We start from the raw sequence: 26,223 nt of genomic DNA on the forward strand, positions 1-26,223 counted from the left end.
TCTAGTACAAAGGAAAAATAGGAAGAATAGTAAGAGGCCAATATGACTCCATCAGAGGCTTTTTAGTGACCTGAAAACCTAAAAGGAATTCTACAAAAAGTGGAAATATGGTCAAATGGAGTGAAAAAGAACAGTAAAAGCATGTAGGGACAAAATCAGAGAGTCTAAGGCACAAAATGAGTTACACCTGGCAAGGGATATAAAAGGCAATAAGAAGAGGTTCTTTAAGTACATTAGAAGCAAGAGAAATATGAAGAAAAGTGTAGGTCCTCTACTAAGCAGGGAAGGAGAACTAATGATATCAAGAAAGCTGAGATGCTCAATGCCTGTTTTGCTTCAGTCTTCACTAAAAAGGTCATTGATGGCCAGATACTCAACATAATTAATATTAACAACGGGGGGAAGGAATGTTAGCCCAAACATGGAAAGAGCAGGTTACGGAATATATAGCTAAGTTAAATGTATTCAAGTCAGCAAGGCCTGATGAAATTCATCCTAGAGTACTTAAGGAACTAGCTGAAGCAATCTCAGAGCTGTTAACAATTATCTTTGAGAATTCCTGGGGGATGAAAGAGAAGAGTGGAGAACTGCAAACATAGTACCTATCTTTGAAAAGGGAGGACCCAGTCAGCTTAATGTCAGTACCTGGAAGGTACTGGAACAAATTATTAAACAATGAATTTGTAAGCACCTGGAGGGTAATAAGGTTATAAGGAATAGTAAGTATGGATGTGTCAAGAACAAATCATGCCAAACCAACCCAATTTCCTTGTTTGACATGGTTACTGGCTAAATGGATGGGGAAGCAGTAGGTGTTATATCATGATTTAATAAGGCTTTTGACACAGTCCCACTTGACATTCTCATAAACAAACTAGGGAAATGTGGTCTAGAAAGATGAAGTTACTATAAAGTGGCTGCACAACTAGTTGAAAGAGCATACTCAAAAGAGTAGTTATCAATGGTTTGCTGTCAAATTGGGAGGGCATATCTAGTGGGTCCTGCAGGGGTCAGTGCTGTGTCCGGTACTACTCTATATTTTCATTAATGGCTTGGATAATGGAGTAGAGAGTATGGATATAAAATATCCATGACACCAAGCTGGGAGAGGTTGCAAGAGCTTTGGAGGACAAGTTTAAAATTCAGACTTACCTTGACAAATGAGAGTATTGGTCTGAATCTAAAAATATGAAATTCAGTAAAGACAAGTGCAAAGTACTTCACTTAAGAAAAAAATCAAATGCACTACTACAAATGGGGAGTAACTGTCTAGGCGGTAGTACTGCTGAGAAGAATCTGGGGGTTATAGTGGACTACAGACTGAATATGAGTCATCAGTATGATGCAGCTGCAAAAAAGGCATATATGATTCTGGGGTTTATTAACAGGAGTTTGTATGTAAGACATAGGAGGTAACTGTTCCACTCTACTCAGCACCAGTGAGGCCTCTGCTGGAGTACTGAGTCCAATTCTGGGCATCACAAGTTAGGAAAGATGTGGACAAACTGGAAAGAGTCCAGAGGAGAGCAACATAAATGATAAAAGTTTTAGAAAATCTGACCTATCAGGAAAGCTTAAAAAAGCTGGGCATGTTTAGTTTTGCGAAAAGAAGACTGAAGGGGGAACCTGTTAAGTCTTCCAGTATGTTAAGGGCTGTTATAAAGAAGATAGCGATCAATTGCTCTCCATATCCACAGAAGGTAGGACAAGAAGTAATGGGCTTAATCTGCAACAAGGGAGATTTAGGTTAGATATTAAGAAAAACTTTCTAACTGTAAGGTTAGTTAAGCTCTTGAATAGGCTTTCATGGGAGGTCATGGAGTTTCCATCCTTGGAAGCTTTTAAAAACAAGTTGGACAAACTCCTCTCAGGGATGGTCTAGGTCAGGGATCTCAAACTCAAATCACCACGAGGGCCACATGAGGACTAGTACATTGGCCCGAGGGCCGCATCACTGACACCTTTTCATATAAAGATACAAAAGCCCTACCCCGGGCCCTGCCCCTACTCCACCCCTTCCATGAGGCCCCCATTCCAACCCCTTCCCCAAATCCCCGCCTCTGCCCCACCTCTTCTCTGCCTTCTTCCCTGAGTGCACAGCTCCCCGCTCCTTCCTCCTCCCTCCTGGAAAGCGCTAAGTGCCACCAAACAGGTGTTTGGCGGGGGGAAGCACCTGGAGGTAGGCAGAGGAGTGGGGATGTGGTGTGCTGGGGGCGGGGGGAAAATAACTCCAGGGAGGGTGGGGAGCTTGGCGGGCCACAGCAAACAACTCCGCGGGCTGCATGTTTGAGACCCCTGGTCTAGGTTTACTTGGTCCTGCCACAGAGCAGGGGGCTGGATTTGATGACTTCTCGAGGTCCCTTTCAGTCCAACATTTCTATGATTTTATGATTCTTTGAAACTATGCTACTGTAATATATTTCTCAGCTTTAATATATCATTGTATCTTTTTAAGCAGTAGCGTATTGCTTATTTTTCAAACCTTCTGCTATATACATTCTAAAGTGAAAATAACTTGGTATTTTCCCCCTTAATTTCCCTGGTGCAAAAAGCAGCACAGCTTTACTTTTCCATTTTACCCCAGGCAAAACGCTTCCCTAGAGCTTAATGACACCATCAGGCGTCCAGTTTTCGACTTGAACGCCTGGTTCAAAAGGGACCATGGAGGCTCCGGTCAGCACCACCGACTGGGCCATTAAAATCTGGTCAGCGGCGCAGCAGGGGCCATGGCTAAGGTAGGCACCCTGCCTGCCCTGGCTCCACATGGCTCCTGGAAGTGGCCACCAAGTTGTTGCATCCCCTAGGTGCATGGGTGGCCAGGGAGGCTCCACGCAGTGCCTCTGCCCCTAGTGCTGGCTCTGCAGCTCTCATTGGCCAGGAACCGCGACCCATGGGAGCTGTGGGGGCAGCACCTACAGGCGCGAGGGCAGTGCGTGGAGCCTCCCTGGTTGCCCTGCACCTAGGGCCTACAGGGACCTGGTAGTCGCTTCCTGGGAGCCGTGATAAGCACTGCTGAGACCCCACACCCCTCCCCACGAACCCCTCAACTCCCTGCCCCAGCCCTGAGCCCTCTCCTACTCCCCAAACCCCTGATCCCCAGCCGCACCCTAGAGCCTTCCCCCTAGCTGGAGTCCTCACCCCTCCCACACCCCAACCCGATGCCCCAGCCGAGAGCCCTCTCCTGCACCCTGAACCCCTCATTTCTGGCCCCATCCGGAGTCCACGCCCCCTTCCCAAACCCCATACTCCACTCTCCCCACACAGTAACCCCCTGCCCTAGCCTGGAGCCCTCTCCCACATCCCAAACTCCTCATCCCTGGCCCCACCCCAGAGCCCCCACCTCCAACCAGAGCCCTCACCCTACTCCCTCACCCCAACCTCATGCCCCAGCCTGTTGAAAGTGAGTGAGGGTGCGGGAGAGCAAGCGATGGAGGGAGGGGGGTTGGACTGAGCAGGGACGGGGCCAGAGAAGGGGTGGGTCCTTGGGGAAGGGGTGAGATAGGAGGTGGGGCTGCAGCGTTTGGTTTTGTGCCGTAAAAAAAGTTGGCAACCCTACTATCAGATGATGGAAGGTGAGTGACCTTTCCAAATGGAATGAACTATAATTGTTGTCTCCTGTGGGCCTAATTTTCAGTGGGATTCCAAATAATGCTATCTTTGACAATTTGGCCCTCGGTATTTAGGCACCTAAAGTTGCAGATGGGTGCTTAGTAGGATTTTCAAGCAGGATAAGTGCCTAATTCTCATTGAAATAAATATGTTTACAACTTTAGATGCCCAAATACCTTTGAAAAGCTAACCCCTCAGAACTCATTTTCTGAGATGTTGAGCACCCACAGTCCCCAATGACTTCTGCTGAAGTTTCAGTTGTTCAGCATCTCTGAAATTTAAGCCTACAGTTGAAGACCTCTAAGTTAGCGTATGCTTTTGAAACATAGGACTAAGAGCCTTGCCCAAGGGAATACCCCATCTCAGTGGGATAGAACTTCCTTTGGGAGACTGCTTCACCTTTTAACGAGGCTCACCACTAAAAAAATATTCCTGGTATTCAGCATAATTACATTTTTTTTAATTTCACCCAAATATAGCTACTTATTTCTCCCCTGGACCATCTATAAATATATCCTTTTTTCATGTTTATATCCTACAGTTACTTTCATCATATTCCCCATTCCCCTTAAGCAGGTCATTGCTTGTCCAAGCTGTATCCAGTTAGTTTTCTGAACCTATTTAGTTTCTACACGTATTTAGTTACTTTCCTCATTAGCCTGTTCTTCCAGACCAACAATCATTTATGATGTTGTTGGCTGAGCTTCCTCCAATTTGTTGACATCTTTCTAATACTAAAATGCCCAGAATTGAATACAGCATTTAAGGTGCTGTATCACATGTACCCTACAGACTGGTGCTATCACCTCCCTGCAAAAAATTTGCATGGCCTTTCTTGTCCCCCATACCACAAACTTATTTCTAATTGGCTGTCTACTGTTACAGTTGGTCCTCAATGCTATATGGCATTGGAGTCCAGAAGAGGCATCCATCATTACCAAGAAATAAAAAGCATACAAAATTTGCTTCTGTGCTCCATACTAACCCTAAAAAAACTCCATACTAACCCTAGAAAAACCCACGAAAGCTTATGCTCAAATAAATATGTTAGTCTTTAAGGTGCCACCGGACTCCTTGTTGTTTTTGTGGATACAGACTAACACGGCTACCCCCTGATACTTGAAACCATGCTAACCCTGTGACTTTAAAAGGGCCATAAGGAAATTCAGGTATTAAAATATTCTGGAATTTTCCTCACAATGGCCACAATGAAGAGCAAAGTTAAAAAATGAGACTGTACAGCAGATATGAATTACTCTGTGATTCTGAGAGAAAGCAGAATTTCTGCTTAAAACATTTGTGTGTTGTCTGTAATGCCACAGGTTTGGTCTTTTATAAAGCATACTGTTTATACATACTATCGACCAAATTTTAAAAGCTAGGCACATGTGATTGCACATGCCTAATTTATGTGTACCAGTCCCAAATGTGGTTACTAAGCCAGGAGTCTGTGTGTGCACATGGGCAGTTAGGTGAGTAATTGGCCATGTGTGTATGCAGGAATTCAAATTGTATGCACACATATTTGCATGAAAAAATCTGGTGTATGCATACATATGTGTGCAGTTGTACATGCCTAACAGAAAACAGGCTCTACATGATTGATATATTGAATACAGAAAAGGCCAAAATAAAATTCTTTTCTCAGTTAAAAATGTATATCCAAATTTATAGTTTGAAGGCCAAATTCTGTCCTTGAATGTGTTCATTCAGCTCCTATTGAAGTTAACAGGCCATAGATATTAACCTAAAGGAAAAAAATTAGCCTTTAGTCCACAGATATGCTATGTTCACTAATATCTGGAAGTATTGTGGACTAGATTTCTGGGAAATGTAAAATTACTGATGCCATTATACTGATATTGTCCAACATACTGAAGGATTGGAGAGTAAATAGCAAAAGGTTTCATTTTTTATTTTTTTTTCAACACCCATACTAGCAGAGGCTGTCAGACACCTCATTAGATAAATAAGCAAAATGCCAATGAATTTATAGAGTGATCTCAGAAGGAGAATTAGAACATGACTCCTTAGCCAAATGCTTTGTCATGTAAGGAAAAGGAGTATCTCCATTGCTTTATGGCATAATGGGATTGTACAGTACATAGCCTCCATGGTTTCTTCTACATAGGTTTATTTATTGGCCTTTGTGTTAGGGTTGTGCCTTTTCCAGGGATATGCCTTTTTCCATTCCTGTGAAAATCAGCCCAAATTTGTCCAAGTTATAAGTCTTTGACAAATTGCAGTTCAAGCCTGCTTGGAAAAGACTTCCTTGATTTTAGCAGCTAAGTTCCTTGAGGCTTCTGTCCACAGAGAAGTATTCAAATGCCCCATTCAGATGCAAAGGAACAAAAGCTGAACCTGTGCGGAAGGGGGTAGGGTTGGAACACTGGGATTTGAAACAAGCAGGAAGGGAGAGGGAAACTAGGGAGTGGAAGCTGGGATGGGAGGGGGAGACTAGGATTGTCTGGGCAAGGAAACTGGATCTGGGAGCTGAGGAGGAAAATAGGGTGAAACATTATTAGGAGCCAGTAGGTGGCTGAGAGATTGAGATTCGTTGAGGAGAAAGGGAAAGACTGGAAATGAGAACCATTAGGACATGGGGAAAGAGGTGAGGGGAGACAGACTTGACAAGGAACAGTGGCAAGAGAGGAGAAGTGGGCCTAGTTGGGCAAATAAACTGGCTCAAGTAGTTGGTGGGGGTAAGAGGATAGAAAGACACTGATATTGGACGAAGATCCCAGTGTGGGAGATTGGAACTGAGAGCCAGTGGGAACATGTTTGGTGGCAGAGTGAGGGGGGTAACTGGAGATCACTGTGGGGAAGGTACACAGATTGGATAATGAGCCAGGATGAAGAGAACTTGGACTGGCTGGACAAGGCGACTGAGGCTGGGGCAAGAAGCTTGAGAAGTGAATACTGGGACAGGATAGGCAAAGAGAATGGTAGTGGTAAAAGGATCCAGGAGTAGGAAAGAGACTGGGACAAGGACAAGTTTGAAAGGATGGGGTCAAGCTTGGGTAAAGGGTAAGAAGAGTCTGTGCCCACTAGAGCACACCCCCTTCCAGAGCCTGGACTGCAACCCATGTTTCCTAAGTCTCACCATTCCTCTGCTGTCAACAAAAATCTGTAAAACCCAGTGACACAGTGTGTGTCTTTATTCTAGTGCTTTTCCACATAGAGGATGGCACCCTACTATCTCTGTCAGTTACTTTGTTAGTTCAAGTTGCAGAGGTCTGGGTGGTGGATCTAAAGGTTCCAACCCTGTTGATGACCCATATTGGTGCCAATATGTTGCCAAATGTTGGAAATTCTTTCTTTTTTATTTTTTTCAGTTACGTTTTAAAAAAACCTAGGAAATTACACACAAAAATGTTGTTAAAACAATATTATTAAGGTTACAAAGTCAAGCTCTCAAACAATGGGAAATGCCACAATTAAAGTTGTCTGTGCAACCTTAATTCAGCCCTCTTGTGATATGCATTATGATACAGTCTTACATTCTTTAATTATATGATCACATACTACTTTCTCCACAGGTCCCCTGCCTCATTCATTGCATAGGTTAGGGCCTGCTGTGGGAATGAATCAGAGTTTTGTGGTGAAGGAGCCTGTTACCTGTAGAACTGTACCTAATTTGTTGCAGAAGTTTGAAGGTGTGTTTATTGTAGATACTGGGATGAGTGGGCCAAGGCCTGCTCAAATTTAAAGTCACGCATCCTCAACCAAGGGGCAGGAGCCACTGAACCCAGGCAGCAAATTAATATGAGAGACAACAAATTAAAAAAAAGGGATGGGATTGAAGGGCAAAAGTTGAAAATCAGGGATACATATGGGGACACTGAGCAAAGAATTCCCAACAGCACCCATTGCTCCTCAAAGGTGTCTAAGGATTCAGACACTACCCTGAGGAACTCTGCCAAGAGACGTGATCAGACCAGGAACTGGAACTAGGCCCCACTTTTTCAGAGCACCTCACTTTCAAGCTTCCTCCTTCCGGTTTGGTGGATGGCCATCTTGGTCAACTTCAGGAGGAGGTTGATGAGGAGGTCTCACGCTTTATGTGGCCATGTGCTAGGATAAACAAGTGAGGGGAGAAGTACAGCTAGAGCCTCAGTAAGAAATTCTGGCGGAGTCAGAAGAGGGGCTGCAGCCTGATGCATTCTGTGTAGATGTGCTCCAGGGTCTCCCTCTCGCCCACAGAAAAGACAGGTGTCAGGGGATTCTGTGAACTGTGCCAAATACATGCCCATTGCTCACAGCTCCAGGGAGGATCTGCCAGTTAATCTCCCCAGCGGGCCATGGTAGAAGAGTGGAGTACAGACTGGCCTACCGGGGCTCCCCCACCCCATAGATGGCAACAGGTCCCACCAGTTGGTGTTGCGGAGGGACATGAGGGCAAAGAAGTGATTGGTATGGAGCACAAATGTATACAGATATGCTCAAGGCAAGGTTTGGAGATGGACTGGCTGGATGGCATTCAGCAGATTCAGGTGGCATGTTGGGGATGCTCATGGAACTGGGGCCCAAAGACAAGCTCCAGCAGGCAAAGGATTAGGGATGGACCAGGAGCACAAGATAGGACCCGCTCAAGATAAGCAAAAGTAATGGGGGTCAAGGCTGCCCTCATCTCCTGGAGCACTTGGGGGACTTGCAGGATGGGCAGTCCCGTGGACTAGCTGAGCACCACGGGATGACCTGGTCCCTCTGACAGTAGTGCAGGAGGTCTCCGAGTCTGGTGACATAAGCCAGGACCACCTTCCGGTGCACCATTGGGGACTCTACCACCTGCGTACAAGAATGCGGGTTATATATCAGGGGTTCTGCAAGCAGATCCTCTCCATTGGTGGCTACTATAGACCTGGTCTCAGAAACCAGCTTGGAAGTCCTGAGAAGGTCGTGGTAAAAGAGTGACAGCTCAGAGAGGTCTCAGGGAGACCTCTCAGATGGAGATAGAAGAGCTGCTGGTCGTATCGGAGCCCTTGGAGACTCTGGAGGAAGGCATGCACCAGCACAATCCATGTCAAACTGTGATTATCATAAAAGCATCTCTGCAGGGCTTCAAGGCAGAAGGCATGGACCTGGCTGGGGATGCAGATCAGGCCCTGTCTGTCCTCCTCCAGAGACTCAGGACATCTACGGAGACCCAGTGCACCCCTGTCCAGAGAAACTCAAGGATCTTCTGGAGGCTGGCCAAGGTCCCCTGGAGCAGGAGCAGGATGTTGAACTGGTGCCACAACATGGGCAGATCTAGCTGGTTGATCACCAACACCTTCCTCCAAAGGGAAAGGCACCACAGCAGACCCGTCCACGTCTGCAACAATTAGACACCCTGACCTCCATTTCTCTAGCATGGAGGGATCAGTGGTGGAAAGGTACACACCAAGCTAGAGCAGAAAACCTGCACCTCATTGGATGGCACAGAGCGTGGGTGGGAGGAAACTCACCTGCCACTCATCACCAACCATCAGGCCAGAGCTCTTCACACAGTTGGCCCAGACAGAAGAGGCTGCCAAATAGATGGCATGGCAAGCCTCCATCCATGCCACATCTCCTGGGTCATGGGCGACGAAGATCACGTTGTTTGCATACACCGGCAGGTCCAGCTCTTGAAGCACCAACCCCATCATCCTGTTATGGAGGAGACAGAGGAAGGGCTTGATGGCGATGACACACATCTGGCCAGAGAGCACACAGTCCTGATGTACCCCTCGAACGAAAGTGACGGAGTTAGTCAAGGCGTGTAATGAATGAGAGAGGGGGACTGTAGGAGGAGAAAAAGTTGGTCTTGTGGTTAAAGCAGTTGAATGATGCCCTGGAGAACTGGATTGTATCCCTTCCCGTGCAACAGTGACTGTGTAATGATGTAGGAAAGTCACTTAAGGCAAACTTTTCAATGATTGTATGTTTCTCATTTCTGAGTGCCTAATTTGAGACACTGTGGTCTGAATTGCAGAAGTGCTGAGGGTGAGCACTCACTGCTGCAACTGAAAACTATGGGAGCTGTGCTTTGTACATTTAAAGTGTTATATAATGCTAAATATTCTGAAAAAATAGGTCCCAGTCCTCTCAACTGGATACCCAAAATTAGTGGATACTTTTTACTTTAATTGCTCTGTGCCTCAGTCCCTTTTGTGTAAAATGGGGGAATTAGTACCTGCTCACAGAGGTGTTGTGAAAATAAATCCATCAATGTTTGTGAAATACTCTGATATTATAGTGATGAGCGCCATAAAAAAAGTCTATCAAGAAACTGATAATTCTCTGTTCTGAATGGGGTTTGGAAAGTATGCAGTAAATAAGACATGTAGCCACATTTTGTACAATGAGAAAACAAAATATTGAATAACTGCTCTTTAAGTGAACACTAATCATTCTGTGCTCTGAGTGGGGCAGGGATCTTGTGGAAAAATTATGTTAATTATATAGTTTGACTGTTTCATAATGCATACACATAAGGGGGGAGGGTGAATTAAATTTGCCCAGGCAACTGTAAGTCTGGCATTTCCTAATGTTTGAGTATTTGACTTTGTAACTTTAATAGAGTTCTTTTAATGTAGTTCTTTATATGTAATAATTATGTAATTCAAATGAAGTATTTGGACAGTTTTTCAATTCTCCCAGATTTAGTTATTTCATTAATTTTTATTATTTATATTTTAGAAATACCCTCATCCAGTGTTCCTGTCAGATGACTAGGAGCAATTGAGACCTAGAAGCTGTGTATGTTTACTAGAAGTTGAATTGCCATGCTTATGCAATGGAAACTCTGCAAAAGGGAAATGGTTGAGCTGCAGCATTTTGTATCCCTTTTATTTGCATAACAGGCTAAATCAAGCACTGTTTTCTGAATAGCTTTCACCACTTGATTCAGATGCAGTTGGGGTGTGTGAAAGGGCCAGTGATATAAATTATTCTTAGTGACAAATGCAAACTTACAGTACGTTTGACTCAGCATCTCTGTTTCCCTTGAGTTACTGCAGGAAATGAAAGGAGTAATATTTTCAATAAATGACAATGCTTGTATCTTTTTTTAATGGTTTTAATTTGTCATGAGAAAGAAATGATGTATTTGTCTGGAACAGATTCACATGTACATTCTCCAATACCTGTATTATCAGAGGAAGAGATTACTCAGAATCATTTATGATGCTATTGTGACATTGGCAAGTGAGGTTTAATGAGATTAGGAGTTTACTGAGGATACGAGACAGTGTGGTGTACACATTTCAAGTGGCTAGCAGCATACCTTGCTAATTCTGTCTGCAAAAATAATGATTGATGCTAGCTCATCAAGTATTGGATCACAAGAGATGTTAACATTTATTGAACTAATACATTTGTCCAAGTGTGATGTTAGAGGGTCTGTATTTCTGAGGACAAGATGCAGGGACACAAAAACCATTTTCATACAATGTTAAAGAACTTGAGCTACGTACAAATTCATGATCTTTGTTTTAATGCTGAGTGTGGAAGATTATATAGATGTATGAGCTGATATAAGTCATTACTACTGGGCTGGTGTCTGCGTAAAGACTACCTGGAATAGTTCTTGGAAGTTTTACTAGAGAGGTTAAATATTAATTTATTCACAGAACAAAACAGAAAGCAGGAGTGTGTTAGGCATCAGTAGTTGTCTCCTCTCTGTTGTTAGTCTATAATCTTTTGTTAAGCACTAAAGACTACCACTGTTTTCAGTGGGCTTTGGCTCAAACCATCAAAAAGTAAAAAAACATATATTTTAAATAATTAAAACACTCTTGTTGCAGTCATTTAATACTCCCCTTTTCCATACCTTCCGTGAAGTTCTCAATAGCGAGAAATTTAATGAAGCTTGTTTTAGTAATTGATTTGTATCTTATTACCTTTATTATTATTACTTTTTTATTTATTATTGTTAATATTATCATTTGGGGAATCGTTTAGCTTAACGATTTGCCTAAATAAGTAAATAAAATGAAAGAAATGATTCATTTATAAGTCATTTTTACTTTTTAATTATATTTGATTTTAATCCTGTGCAGGGAAAAAAAAATCCTCTTTAAAAAAAAATGTTTTGATTCATGTGGAAGACTGAACTTTAAAAAAATCTATATATTTTATTTTTGTTTGAAAAAGCCTTGATGCAAACTTTTATTTTCAGAATTAAGTCATGTCACATGATGTTCTTCAGTAAACACCATGAGATTTTCTAACTGGTATAATTTAATTCATTTTGTATTTGTATTCCACATTTTGAGATGAACTGCTAAGGTCTACACTGCAACCCAGTTCTCAGGGCTATATAAATATAGGATGATGGCAGCATCATAGAATTATTATGAAGTAAATGTTTATGATAACATAAGAACAGTGTTTAACATAACATAAGAACAGCCATAAAGGGTCAGACCAATGGTCCATCTAGCCCAGTATAGTGTCTTCTGACAATGGCCGGTGCCAGATGCTTCAGAGGGAATATAGTATGTGCATGTAGGTATGTACTTTTGTGGCAGTCATTTTACGTAACTGAAACTGATTTTTGTCCTGTATATATTTTACCACCTAATATTGTGCTGCTTTCCTGTAAAGATGTCATGAATGAATGACTAGTAGTATTTGCTGATCTTTTCAGCTGGTAAACTTAAGTCCTGATTGCTTTCCATGCTAATATGATTTCCAGTCCATTAAAGATTATATTGGGGCGTTAGTACGTTTGGCTAGAGATACTGTAAACTAAATACTAGCAATATTTCATGAAACATTTACTTCATAAAAATTCTATGATGCTGCCATCATCCTATATTTATATAACCCTGAAAACTGGGCTGAAATGTAGTCTTTAGCAGATCACCTCAAAATATGCTGCATTCATTTAAGAGATCCAGAATAGCAAGGAGGCTATAATTTAGAAGAGGTCTTTCACAGAGCTGTCTAAGAAGTTAGTACAGAGCTTGGTATCACAAAGTGTGGCTCTAGTAAGTAATATTTTGCTTGTTCATCATTCTTAAATTATTTTACTCCAAATATTTAGCATTCACTTACAAGTATAATTGTGAGATTTTTCAACACTGAAAGACCTTCACAAAGCACAGCCATTGAGTTGAGGTGTTGTGACATTTTAACTTTAAGTAATATTTTAGTGCTCTACTTGTTTTTAAATGACTTATCTCTTTAACCAGGCAGCCATTTTGTCTGCACTGTGTTCATTATGAGATCAAATATTTGTCTCCAAAGTGGCATTTTGATAGGGTCTGCCTGATGGCAAAGTTCAATAAGTAGTAAAAGAGGTCTTTTGTCCTTATAAGGTAACCTGCATATGGCTGCAGGGTCTATTCTGCTCTCATTTGCATGGCATGCATGCCACATTTATTAACAAGCAAATTAAGAGAGACATGAAACTGAAGCCTTCTGTATACAGAATATTTTAACTATTAATTTTGAATTGACATATTACTCTTCTTAATGAAGTGCTTAAGACTAAAACTATGTCGATTATACTTTTAAAAAATTTCCACCGTGTATTCCAAATGAAGAGACAAATCACCTACTCATGGGAAAACTGACCATTTTCCAGGTGACTAGCACCTTAAAATTGGTATCACTTCCCGCTCTTCCCCCCCAAGAATATATATGGAACACTTATGCCAAAGATTAAGCATTACAGAAGGGTGAGCTGAGACTCCCTCTTCGAGTTAGTCCAACTTTTCTTCTTTTGGAAATAGTCATTACTTTTCTGCCTGTGTTCCTCACGTGACTTACTGCCCAGTTGTCAATTGTCAATCTGGGCCAGTAACCAGAGATGTGGAGGTTTTCTGGCCAAGAAAGAATGTCCAAGATGGAACAGATATGGAACCAAAATGAATCTGAGTTATGGAGCTGAGCCAGATGCATAGGTGATGTGTGAAAAGTGGGAAGGAGTTGGCTTGGTGAGTCCTGACCAAATTGTAATTATTGGTGGGGCAGAAGGGGCCTTATTATGATGTGGATAAAGTTAGAGAGAAAAGCTGACGATCAGAATTTTGTAAAGGATTTGGGTGCCTTCTTGAGACAGAGAGAGCAAAGAGGTGAAAATTGGAATGGAGTCATCATCAGTATAATAAATTGACAAAGCCTGTGTGAGAGAGACAAGCTTTCAAGCTATACAGAGCTTTTTTTTCAGGTCTGGGAAAGGTATTTTGAGTGTCACCGCTAAATGCTAGGTGGAACAGATTGTTTAGCATAGGTAGTGAGCATGTATTATAAGGGACCATTTAAGGTGGAGTGGCCCCTAACACATCTACAGGCACAGGACAAAAAAGGGTCGGGGGATTAGTGAGTTGCTGATTGTTGTAATAAGCCATAAATCCAGTATCTCTGTTCGGGCCATGATTTTTAGTTTCTAGCAGAGTAATGAATTTAAGCTCCCAGGCTCATCGTTTGAAAGGGTTGTGCAGGTTTCCTTAGAAGACAAGGACTGATAGGTCAGATATAAAGTGATTGCTTTGTGAAAAGCGTTCACTTTCAAATTAGGGTGTTTTTGTCTTCTATCATTTTCCTGTGTGAGTTCATTTGAGAGCGTAGTCATTGTCTGGTTTCACCCACATAGTTGTTAATTATACCACATAATTGTTGAGTGCACTGGATGATATCACATGTTGTGATAAGCACATGTAGGATCCATGGATCTTGACTGGTGTGTTTGGGGGGTGTTGCAGTACATTGTTGCAGTGGAGATATGTCTGCAGGTTTTACGTGTGTTGTTCTAGCAGGGTCTGGTGCCACTTAGAGCAGGTGTGTCCTGGAAACTGGCACAACACTAATCCCCCACCTCCTTTTTTGTCCTATGACGGCAGAGATGTTAACGGGCCACTCCACCTTGAATGGTCCCTTAGACTATGTCTATGCTAAAACAATCTGTTCCACCTTGTATTTAGCTGTGAGATGCAGAGTACCTTTCCCAGACCTGAGGAAAAGCTCTGTGTAGCTCAAAAGCTTGTCTCTCTCACAACAGAAGTTGGTCTCCTAAAAGATATTACCTCACCCACTTTGTTTCTCTAATATCCTTGGATCAACACGGCTACAACAACATAGTATAATTCAGTGACATTCATGAAATGTTGTTAAACAGTTGTACAGTACATGAAGATAATTAAGACAAATACTATTGTGATAGTTCATGACCAAATTCTAATCTCAGATACACCAAAATAATTCCACCATACTTTCATTGATGTCAATGAAATTACACCAGATTTACATTTATGTGAGAGCAGAATTGGAGGCTTGTTCCTGTTCCTTCTCCCCACCACCTGTAATTTGTAGAAACTAAAATATATATCTTACTTCCAAAATACAAAGTAAAAATGTCTGTTCTAAATAATGTTATCTTTTCAAAAGTGATGAATAGGTAATTAATTAGACACTTTGGTCCAAAGTGGTCCCTTTTGTAATTCTGTGGACTTCAGTGAAGTTACACCATGGATCCTTTTGGTACTCCAATTTTTTTTAACGTAAGCCCTCAGTGTAGTCTTATTGTTGTATTTGAGGTTGTAAATCTGTCCTCAACTCATTTTATTGAGTCTTCCTGCATGGACTAGATGACCTAATAAGTCTTTTTTCATCTCTAACATTTATTCTTTGATGAGGATGGATCTAAGGTTGTGAATGTGTCTTAAGCAAAAAGAGCTTCATTAGAATTCTGTAACTCCAAATTTCTAGGTGTCAGAAACTGTAGAAATGCTCAGTTAAGATTGAAAACCAGTCTTCACTCTCTTCTCTTAACCCTGCCCCTCCAATGCATATCAGCAGGAGACCTTCAGAGCTGTTACAAGAGAGAAACTTACATTTTCTTTCTTCAGTATATTTATGACAATAGCAAGTGCTTTAGTTGTGTAATGATATTATCTGCACCCGCACTTCCATTTTCTGTGAGCCATAAGCCTGTATTACAAAAAATGCAAAGGGTTGGCCTGCCACCCATGAGTACAGGAAGAAGATGATAAAGATTGATCTCAGACTAGGTCAGAGGCATGGGATCTCTAACTAAAATTGAGAGGCTAATTAGAACAGGGCGGTGGATCGGGCACAGTATTATGTATGGCCCGTATTTTGGGATACATGATCCATGCCACAATGGCGAGGCAGGTATGGATCTCCAGTCTGTAAGTAATTGGTAAGTTTATAGTTCTCGAACCAGTATGCAGAGATTTTTGAGGGAAATGTGGATGTCTGTGGTCTGAAATTGAATGATAGAAGATGGTACTCAAGGGCAAGGGGATTGAGTTAGAGCTGGGTTGGAAGCTTAGATGAATATCTCACTTTGGAAAACGTCCCAGTAAAGTCCGTTTGCTTGAAAATATGCAGCAAATCTGATTAAACTATGTTACAAGTATTCTTAGGCCTAGTTCTCATGAGAGCTTCATCTGCTTTCTACCATTCCTGCTGTGCCATATAGCTGGAAACCCAGTTTAAAGGGCTTCATGAAGGAGAAACCTACAGGTGGGCTAGCGCTGGGTTAGTGTGAACTTGATGGACTACATATGTGCATAGTATTTTCAGGATTGTGGCACTTTAGGAGCGTAACTGGTGTGGCTCTAGGACAAACCTATGATTTTTCAAACTGTACATAAAACCTGCAATATTTAGACACAGAATGAGATGTTGAGAGTTGATATATAGCTGTAAACCCAAATGTATTTGTTTTTGCAGGTTTAAATCAGACACTTAACATTATGTGAGAACATTGCTGTGGTTTGTTTTCCCTTTTATTTGTTTTTAATCCATGTAAAACTCTAATGACCTGAAATCTTAAAGTTCAAAAATGCAACAACTGTTAGCTAATTTTTCTTGTTGTTTAGCTGTTGTGCTTCAGTAGACGGCTTTGCTACTTGAGCATTATTTTCACTGGTGTTGTCTATGCAGAGGAGTATTGTTTAAAGGTTTTACTGTCATAGGCCTGATCCTGTGTAGCCAGTGGACTCCACACAGGAGTAGCAGTACACCTGGGCATACTTCTTTGCAGGACTGGGGCCACAGTTTGAAGGTGTGATTTTGGTACTGCATCACAGTGGTGGGTCAGGAATGAGCTGCTTCTAATCAAATTAGTATAAACCTGTCATCTTTTTCTTTCCATATAATTATCAAGTGAAAGAGATTGAATGTGTTTGCTAAGAGCCTGATCTAGCATTCATATTGATGGCAATGGTAGCCTGTGCATTGCCTTCAATAAACACTGGATTGAACCCTAAGCCCCTTGAGGCAGCGTTCTGAGATGTCAATGTATTGTCAGATTTGTTATATTTGGAAGCCTTTTCTTCAGTGGGCCATAATCTAATTTTATATATACACACACAGATATGGTATCTGTCTGTGAAATTCAGTTCTCTATACATACTACATGAAAACGAAATAAAATCCGTACCTTTGTACCCACAAACCTTTCAGCCAACTTAAAAAAATACAGTAATGCCAAATCACAGATGAGGCTGCATATAAAAATAGTCAATTCATCATAAAAATAACTACTTTTAAAAATCTTTGGTGGCAAACATAGAGTGTATTACAAATGTGCACCCAAATCCAGTTTATGAACTCCCGTCAAATACACATAAGGATTTTCAGGATAATCTCTGTAAATGGAGAACTAGTACAATGTATACTTAAAACCATTTGCATGAAGCGTACCCTGCATAAAATTATCATTAAACTGGGGCTGCAGCTATAAATGTGGATATTTATTTTAAGCAATAAGAAGTTTACTTTAAAATATTGTAAGCAGTGAAACATGACATCTTGCTCTAACTTCTCATATGCTCCCTTAATGTTGTCTGCAAAGTAACAAATGTTTTGTAATAATATTTCTATTATAAAGGTTGTTCAGAGCTTCAAGGTCAAGGAATGTATTTGCTTTAGGATGTCTTCTTCAAAGGAGCTGCTGTCTGTCACTGGAATAAGCTAAAAAATGATGCTGAGATAGCATCCTCACTAAGCCCATGCCACCACCTAAAACTTGTACCACTTTAACTATGCTGTTTTGTCTAGGGGTGCAACCTTCCTAATGCGGATGCAATTATATCAGTATAAATTTTCTTATTCCTATATGAAAAGGGAAATAAGCTATATTAGTATAAGTAGCCAAACTATCAAATTTATGATCCATTTTGGTCAATTTCACGGTCATGGGATTTTAAAATTAGTCAATTTCACGGTTTCAGATGTTGACATCTGAAATTTCATGGTGTTGTAACTCTAGGGGTCCTGACTCAAAAGGGGTTGTGGGGAATCACAAAGCTGTTGTAGGGGGATTGTGAGATTGCCACCCTCACTTCTGGTCTGCCTTCAGAGCGGCAGCAGCTGTGGAGCTCCTTCCTGTAGCTGGGGGAGGTTCCTGGAGGTGGGTCTGATCTGTTCCTGGCTGGGCTGGGGAGGGACAGGCCGACTTCTTCCCCTGCATTCCTCTCTCCGTACTTCTTCCCCTGCATTCCTCCAAGTACCTCCCTCAGCTCCAGGAAGCTCACCGGTGCACTGCCTAACTGAAATAGTAATACTGTGTGTAGACCAGGCTTAAATTAATTTCAATAGCCTCTCTCTGAGCACTGACAGAATAAAGTACGGAAGCTTTTTTGCTCTCTAAAGTTTTAGTCCTGTGGGGTGCTAAACATCCACAATGTTCTTTAACATCAATGGCCAATAATGACAGGTTTCAGAGTAACAGCCGTGTTAGTCTGTATTCGTAAAAAGAAAAAAGAAAAGGAGTACTTGTGGCACCTTAGAGACTAACCAGTTTATTTGAGCATGAGCTTTCGTGAGCTACAGCTCACTTCATCGGATGCATAGCATATCGTGGAAACTGCAGAAGACATTATATACACACAGAGACCATGAAACAAAACTTCCTCCCACCCCACTCTCCTGCTGGTAACAGCTTATCTAATGGCCATTAAGGTGCTCAGACTTAACTCCACAATCTTTTGGTTCTCTCTTGGCCCAAACTGCCTTTGAAATCAGTTGGAGATTGTTTGAATAGTGATGCCAATCTGAAGCTCTTTAAGAGAGATTGTTCAAGTCTTGAATTGCTTTAAGGGTTCAATTAAAATATAGCAGGTGTACCATCAGTAGGAAGTAGCTTGCCGTTAATGCATTAAAACTAATGTCGCTTTTCATGCATAGAAATGAGAGAGATGTTTTGGCACTGAAAACAAATTCAGTTTTTTAAACATTTTTCCGGAAGTTGAACGTAACTTATGTATGATTACAAGTGTAAGCATTTTGCTACTTCTCGCCACAGGTTCAAATGAACAACTTTGTTGTTCCCTAACTACGCGCTCAATTGTGCATGATAGGCAGAGCCTGAGTAAAGGCCGATGTGGAGGCAAACTGCCCCAGTGGGAGCTACGTATGGCACTGTGCCTCCGAGTGCTGCAGCATACATGGGAAGCACCCCATTAGTATGCCGTTCCAGAAGGGCCCCACAAATTCCCCTGCATGCTCAGAGAATATTTAATTAAAAGGGGGAAACCACTATTTGCAGTGAATTTAATTAAATTTTGGTGGGGAGGGTTCAACATCAGAAGTAAGAAATCTATAGGAAACAGACAGATTTCGTACTAAATTTTAGACTTTAGACTAGATTGGCAGTGTTTCTCATAAAAAATGCAGATTTTATTTTTTACTCCAAATAAACGTCCCTTACGTTTTTAAGCATTTATTTATTTTTAACCTTGTGAACACATCTGCCTCTTTAAACTGCTTTTTCCGTGTGACAGCTCATCATTTAATTTTAGTCTGGCAGTTAGATTTTCTTCTTATACTCTCTCAGATGGAGGAAACTTCAAAATTTTGTGCGGATTTTATCTAGGAGTCCCCCTTTCCCACTCCAGGCTATTTTAGGAGCACAAAACCTTTTTTCTTTTCTTTTCTTTTCTTTTCTTTTCTTTTCTTTTCTTTTCTTTTCTAACCTTGATTTCCTTTTTCATTACTTCAAGGTTTCCAAGCATCTCTGCCTCTTTTTCTCTTTTTCATGGTTTATGCACACATCTGTCCTCTGTCCCACTCTCCACTGGGACAAAATCATAGTTGCAAGGCTCCCATTGACTTCAACTGGCTTTGGATCAGGACCTAAACTTGGTTGTAGTTGTTTGCAGAATCTGGCCTGAGGATATTTTTAATCCAAGGACCTGATCCTGAAAGCCTTGTACATGTAGAATCACCTCTTTATTCTGCTGGGAGTTCTACCTATGGAGGACCAGCACTATATTTTTTTCTCATCATGCACTGTGCACACACCAGAATGTATTATTTGGATATGCAGGTAGACGCATATTATATATAGATTAATTCTGAAAAGAAAAGTACATGAATTATAGAGTGGAAAGCTTTCAGCATGCTACAAAGATTAATTGGCTTGGTGTAAAATAAGGATGCACATTAACCTTCTTAAAAAAATTAAGTCCATGGGCCTGATTCAGCACATAGCTGCCAGTGGGCAGACTTCTACACCAGTGGTGGGCAACCTGCAGCCCTCGGGCCACAGCCTGTCAGGGTAATCCACCGGCGAGCCGCCAGACTGTTTGTTTGCTTTTGCACGGCCGGCCACAGCTCCCAGTGGCTGCGGGTCACTGTTCCCAGACAATGATAGCTTCGGGAAGTGGTGTAGGCCACAGGGACGTGCTGGCCGCCGCTTCCATCAGCTCCCATTGGTCAGGAATGGTGAACCACAGCCACTGGGAGCTCTGGGCCGCCGTGCAGAGGTAAACAAACGGTCTGGCGGCCTGCCAGTGGATTACCCTGACAGGCTGCAGGTTGCCCACCATTGTTCTACGCTAGGGGTCTCAAACTCAAATGATCACGAGGGCCACATGAGGACTAGTACATTGGCCCGAGGGCCACACCACTGACCACCACCCCCCCGCTGCCCCGCCCCCGCCCCCACTCCACCCCTTCTGTGGGGCCCCGCCTCTTCCCACCCCTTCCCTGCCCCTTTCCTGAAATCCCCACCCCAGCTCTGCCCCCTCCCTGCCCCCAGAGGGTGCAGGAGGGTGCAGGGTGCCGCAGAGGGTGGGGGTGCAGGGTGGGGCAGGGGTTCAGGGTGCAGGGTGCAGCAGGCGCTCAGGGCAGGGGGTTGAGGTACAGGAAGGGTGCGGGGTGCAGCAGGGGGCTCAGGGCAGGGGGTTGGGGTGCAGGAGGGGTGCGGCAGGGGGCTTAGGGCAGGGGGTCAGTGTACAGGAGGGGTGTGTGGTGAAGCAGGGGGCTCAGGGCAGGGGTTCAGCTGCAGGAGCGGTTCGGGGGGCGGGTCCAGCCCAGCCCACACCGGGGGCAGGGCAGGCTCCCTGCCTGCCTTCTCTGCCCCCGCGCCACTCCGGGAAGCGGCCGGGACCTGCGGGAGGGGGGATACAGGGGTCTGTGTATTGCCCTGGCCACTCCTCCAGGTACCTTCCCCGAAGCTCCGGACCGGCGTGCACTGGGGGGCAGGGCAGTCTCCCTCCCTGCCTGCAATGCCCCCCGCACCGCTCCAGGAAGCGGCCGTGACCTGGGGGAGGGCGGGGCACAGGGGTCTGTGTGTTGTCCTGGCCGCTCCTCCAGGTACCTCCCCCGAAGCTCTGGCCCAGCGTGCACCGGGGGCAGGACAGGCTCCCTCCCTGCCTGCCCTGCCCCCACGCTGCTTCGGGAAGCGGCCGGGACCTGGGGGAGGTACCTGGAGGAGCGGCCAGTGCATCACACAGACCCCTGTGCCCCTCCCCCAGGTCCTGGCCACTTCCCGGAGCGGCGCGGGGGCAGGGCAAGCAGGGAGGGAGCCTGCCCTGCCCCCGGTGCACGCCGGGCTGGAGCCGCTCTAGGTAAATGCTGCGGGGGCTGCAGGGAGCTGGCAGGCCAGAGAAAATAACCCCGCGGGCCGCATGCGGCCCACGGGCTGAGTGTTTGAGACCCCTGTTCTACACCTATACAATCCCACTGAAGTCAGTGTTATGCCCACATGGAACTAATTGTAGTATTGGGACATATGTATACATTTAAACAAATAAAACATAGTAGGCTCAATGGAGGCAGTGAAATATTACTGTAGAGAGAACACTTTGTAATGAAATCATGATATTTTTAAGACAGTTTAATTTAGACCTGAGCTGCTTTAGCAGAAGTAAACCTTTGAAATGGGGCATTACATTTTTTTAGCTAAGCACTTCAAAAGCTGTCAAAGTAGCTGTTGCCTCCTGTCTTAGAAGCTGTCAGAAATCTATAAATAAACAGATAATACAGAAGTAGAAAAATTCTTATGCTAACTGTTATTGTTATTAACACCCTTGTTTCTTTCTTTTTCTGTTTCTTTCAGCATATCCTATTCAGTACATGTCTCGGAGGATTATCCAGGTACAGTGCTACATTCTTGTGCTTGAAGCAAATATCATTGTTAGAGCAATATTCAGAGGTTCAGATGAAGATATTTGAAAGTGCATTAATGTGTTCTAGGAGCTTCTTTTAGCTAATTATTTCCTGTTAGTTAGATTGTTTTCACAGTCATTCCTCCTTTTCAGCCTTGATTTGTCAGCCAGGTCAGGGTGAGAAAACCTGATTCACAAGTTTAGCGAGAAGGGGGTTGTGACGCTTACCATGTCTAAAGCCATCAATGATGATAATCTAAAAACAACCTAACTCCTGTTTGCTATGAAATATATGGCTCGATCCAGTAAAGGGCTGAACATTCTGGCTCCTGATTCAACAAAGCACTTAAACATGTTTGTGAAGTCAATGGGACTACTCGTGTTCTTAATCTTAAGCATGTGCTTAGGTGCTTAGTTGCATCAGTGCTGCATCTTTTAGGATCAAGACATAATATGTCTTAAAGGTCAAAACTGCTATAAGTGACAAGAATCTGTATGCTCTTTTTGTAATATTTTTCATTTTAATGTGTATTCCACCTTTTAGAAAACTCCTAAACAAATGACTAAGGCCCTAATCTTGCTAATTTATAGGTAAGAGTAGATCCATGTGCCCATGCAGAGCAAGAATAGACTGTGATCACCAAACAGACTGCTAGTATGTTTAATAACCCAGAACAGATTGTTGCCCTAGATGTTTGGGTGTTAATTAGACTGAAGGAGAATCCTCAGCAGGTAAATTTGTAGATATTATAGGAACAGCTCAGGGAATTATGGGTACATCAGTTACATCAGGTACATCTGTTACCTATGTCACATCACCACTATGGCACTAGTAACAATGTTGAAATCATCACCTAAAACTGAATGAATTGCTTCACAAATCTCTGAGTGATTGGAAACAGCTGAACATTAAGCTTAAGTCCCTGAACCAATGTGATGCGGCAACTGTCAGTAGTGGCAGCTATTGAAAAGTTTCATAATTGTAAGTGAAACTAAAACTGTTTTAAACAGTAAGGGTGTCTCCACATTGTTTATACATTGCTAAAATCTTGAAAGTATCACTGATACTTTTAGATGTAGTATTAATGGCACTGAGCATGATCTTTGAAACCATTTCCTCATAATTGTACATAATATTAGGATAATTATGCTCCAAAAGAGCTGCATATACTGTCAATGAGTATACTAAAGTTCCAGTAATATGAATCGATACAGTGTATCTGCATGACTCCTGTAGGAGACATTGAGTATTTTGCCAGTAAATAAATGTCCATAATGATACACATTGGCTGACGTAGAAATGTTATTGCCTATTGTTCCATTGATCTTTGTATGTTGTGTTAACTAACACATGCTGTGATGATGCCAAATGAGCACCATGTATTTATGGTTGAAAGACCCAGTCCTGCGAGAAGTGGATCACTGGACCAATGCATTGCCTTCAGTGGGACTCTGCGTGGCACAGGAGGTCCATCCTGCTTAGAGCTCATTGCAAGATCAGGGCCAAAGGACGTTAACCTTCCTTTCTCCTACCCTTTACATGTTTTGCATATTTAGGCACTTCAGTGCACAAAGCAGACCCACAGATAGGAAGTAGTTCCTTTATGTCACTTATGGAAGCATACCAGTGGGGCAGCCTGGGAGGCTGCTTGGATGGTGTCATTGGACTGTGGATCAGGCCCTTATTATGTACCCATTATCCTAAGAACTGTTTCTCTTTTATAGATAACACATATGTTTCCAGTTCAGATAATGATGAAGATGTGTTAGTTACAACAGAATCAATTCCAGTAATTTTCCATAGAATCGCAACAGGTAATATTAAGAGTCACAAATGATTTTTCAAGTTAAAGTTTTGTGGGGGACTGCAGGATACTGCCCATAAATAAAAGATGATATGCCAATACGGATTGCTGTGCATCTTGTAGTTTTCTCACAAGCTCATTGTTGGGTATGGTCATACCTTTTGGAATAGAAGCAACTAAAATATTTCTTTTGGGGAGTGTATAGGCAATGTATGTTTTTTACTCATTCCATGGCTTGCAATCATGCTAAAGCAATCCTATTTGAATGCAATGGGACACATTTGCTGATCATTAAGGCTGCCCAGCACTTCCCTTTGTAAGACCTCATTTTCATTTGCTTATCACTTTGCTAAACTTTAACCATTTGGGATGAACATTTCTATGTCAGGTATCTACCTCAGGCTGAATTTTTTTAAATGTTCAGCAAAGATGGTTTAGCCATTTTCGAGAACAAAGCTAGGGAAGAACACATTGTTTTGACCATGTTAAAAAATTCCATCACCCTTATCTTTGAAAAGCTCTAGCAACCTCATGCTTTGGAGCAGAGACTTGACATTTGCCCAGGTAGTGTCAGGGATGTACGTTTTGCCAACCAACCCCATGAAAATCTGCCCACATTTGGCTAAGTTATAAGCTTTTAAAAATCGCAGTTCATATATGCTCAGCTGCTAAATTCCTTAAATATCCTGTCCACATTAAGCGTGTTGCAGCACAGGACTGACTCCCTGCAGTTGCAGCTCTGAGGTGCTGCAAGCTGTGCTGGGTTTGGGTTTGGACATGTGAACTGAGAGTAGGAAAATTCTCTCTTCTGTGCTCTCAGTGACTCCACTGCAGGACCCAGGCGGTGTGGAGGAGGAAGCTGTCAAATTGGACCGCAGAGGGGACAAGAACTGGAGTGGCAGGAGTAGATTGGGATCCTGGGGGTAGTGGGAGATTGTAACTGGAAGCTGCCAGGAGGAGAGAAGAAAACTGGGCGTTGGAGCTGGGTTGGGATGAGAGGCAGGGGTAGAGGCTGAGACTCAGAGCTGGGGGACAAGCTGGGATTGGCTGGGAAAGGGAACTGCGACTAGCTGGACAAGGAGACTGGGACTGGAAGCCTGGGAAGGAAACAGGGAATGGGGATGGGGGACTGGGAGCCAGTGGGTAGAAAGGAGACTGCACAGGCAACCTTAATTCTGTCATTTCCTAACTTTTGAGTGCTTGATTTTGCAACCTTAATAATGTTATTTTAACATAGTCTTTTGTGTTTAACGTAGAATTATCCTGAAAAATATACTCTTGGTGCAGGAATGGAAAACTGTTACAAAGTTGCTAGAAAGCAAACATTTTAGTCCTGAAATCTGATCTCACTTAAACTGATGTAAATCAGTGGAGTTACAGAGAAGCAAAACAGCTATGAGATCCTAATCAGGCCTTTAAGATAAATATTTTTCTTCAAAGATATTCGTGTTATAATATTTTAAATCAAGTGTGAAATTTTATATTAAAAGTCAAAACAAAACCTTTGTCTTCATAAAGAAAATGAAGTGACTTTATTTTGCCAGTTTCTTTTATTCTATGTAAAATCCGATTAAAATCAATATCTCAATTGTCATCTTGTAACATTCCAGCATAGAAGAAATTTAAAATGGCACCCAATTACGGTGACATGTAGAGTACAGACATGGCACGCCCAGCTAGCACATCTATAAATAGCAGCGTAGACAGTGAGGCATGGCTTGGGCAAGTATAGTAGAGTGTCCTACACACCTGAACCTCCAGAGTATATACTCTACATGCCTCTCTAAACTCCCAAGCAGTGCCTCCCAGGGCATCTACCTGGCTATTATAATGTCCTGCTGCCTGCCCTCTGCTGGAGCCTTTCCCTGTTGTCTACACGTTGGCCAGAGCCTTTCACTGTGGCATACAACCACACACCGCAGTGCCAAGTGTGGACACAGCCTGCCGTTCACTGAAGTGAGTAGCTACATATGCAGGTCCTGTACTCTACACACCTCCGTAAGTGTGGACATAGCTTAAGTCTAGTTTACAAGTAAATAAAAGTGATGGGGAAATATCTATTTATGCAGCATCCTTTATTGTAGAATCATGGATTCCTGAGGCATCTTGGCTTCTTGTTTTTATATTGCTAGATTGTAAGCTCTTTGGAGCAGGGACAGTCTTTTTGTTCTGTGTTTGTACAACACCTAGTACAGTGGAGTCCTTGTCCATGACTGAGGCATCTAGGTGTTACAGTAATGCAAATACTACTACTACTACTATTATGATTTCAGTTCTGTTTTTAATTACATAAATAAAATGATTTTAGATTTGTCATGGCTATTAACTATTTTCCTTTTTATTTATTTTTTTTAGAATTAAGAAAAACCAGTGATGTTAACTGTTGCTTATCTATAAAATCAAAATTACAGAGGGAAAATGGAGAGGTATGGTATTGCTTTATTAATGTAGTCCTTATACATATTTTCATTGGA

The 26,223-nt window shown here is 42.6% G+C and overlaps 1 protein-coding gene across 1 annotated transcript in view; it reads left to right on the top strand.

Annotated features, from left to right (window-relative positions):
- Positions 1 to 26,223, top strand: part of PARP8 (poly(ADP-ribose) polymerase family member 8) — a 158,712-nt gene that overhangs the window by 50,859 nt on the left and 81,630 nt on the right. Inside the window, exons 3-5 of the mRNA XM_074952531.1 lie at positions 21,896 to 21,933; positions 23,670 to 23,759; positions 26,105 to 26,175. Coding sequence (XP_074808632.1) covers positions 21,896 to 21,933; positions 23,670 to 23,759; positions 26,105 to 26,175 — 199 coding nt within the window. The remainder of the gene's footprint in view (positions 1 to 21,895; positions 21,934 to 23,669; positions 23,760 to 26,104; positions 26,176 to 26,223) is intronic.

Source organism: Natator depressus, chromosome 5, assembly GCF_965152275.1.
Source record: "Natator depressus isolate rNatDep1 chromosome 5, rNatDep2.hap1, whole genome shotgun sequence".
In the NCBI taxonomy this organism is placed as follows: Eukaryota; Metazoa; Chordata; order Testudines; family Cheloniidae; genus Natator; species Natator depressus.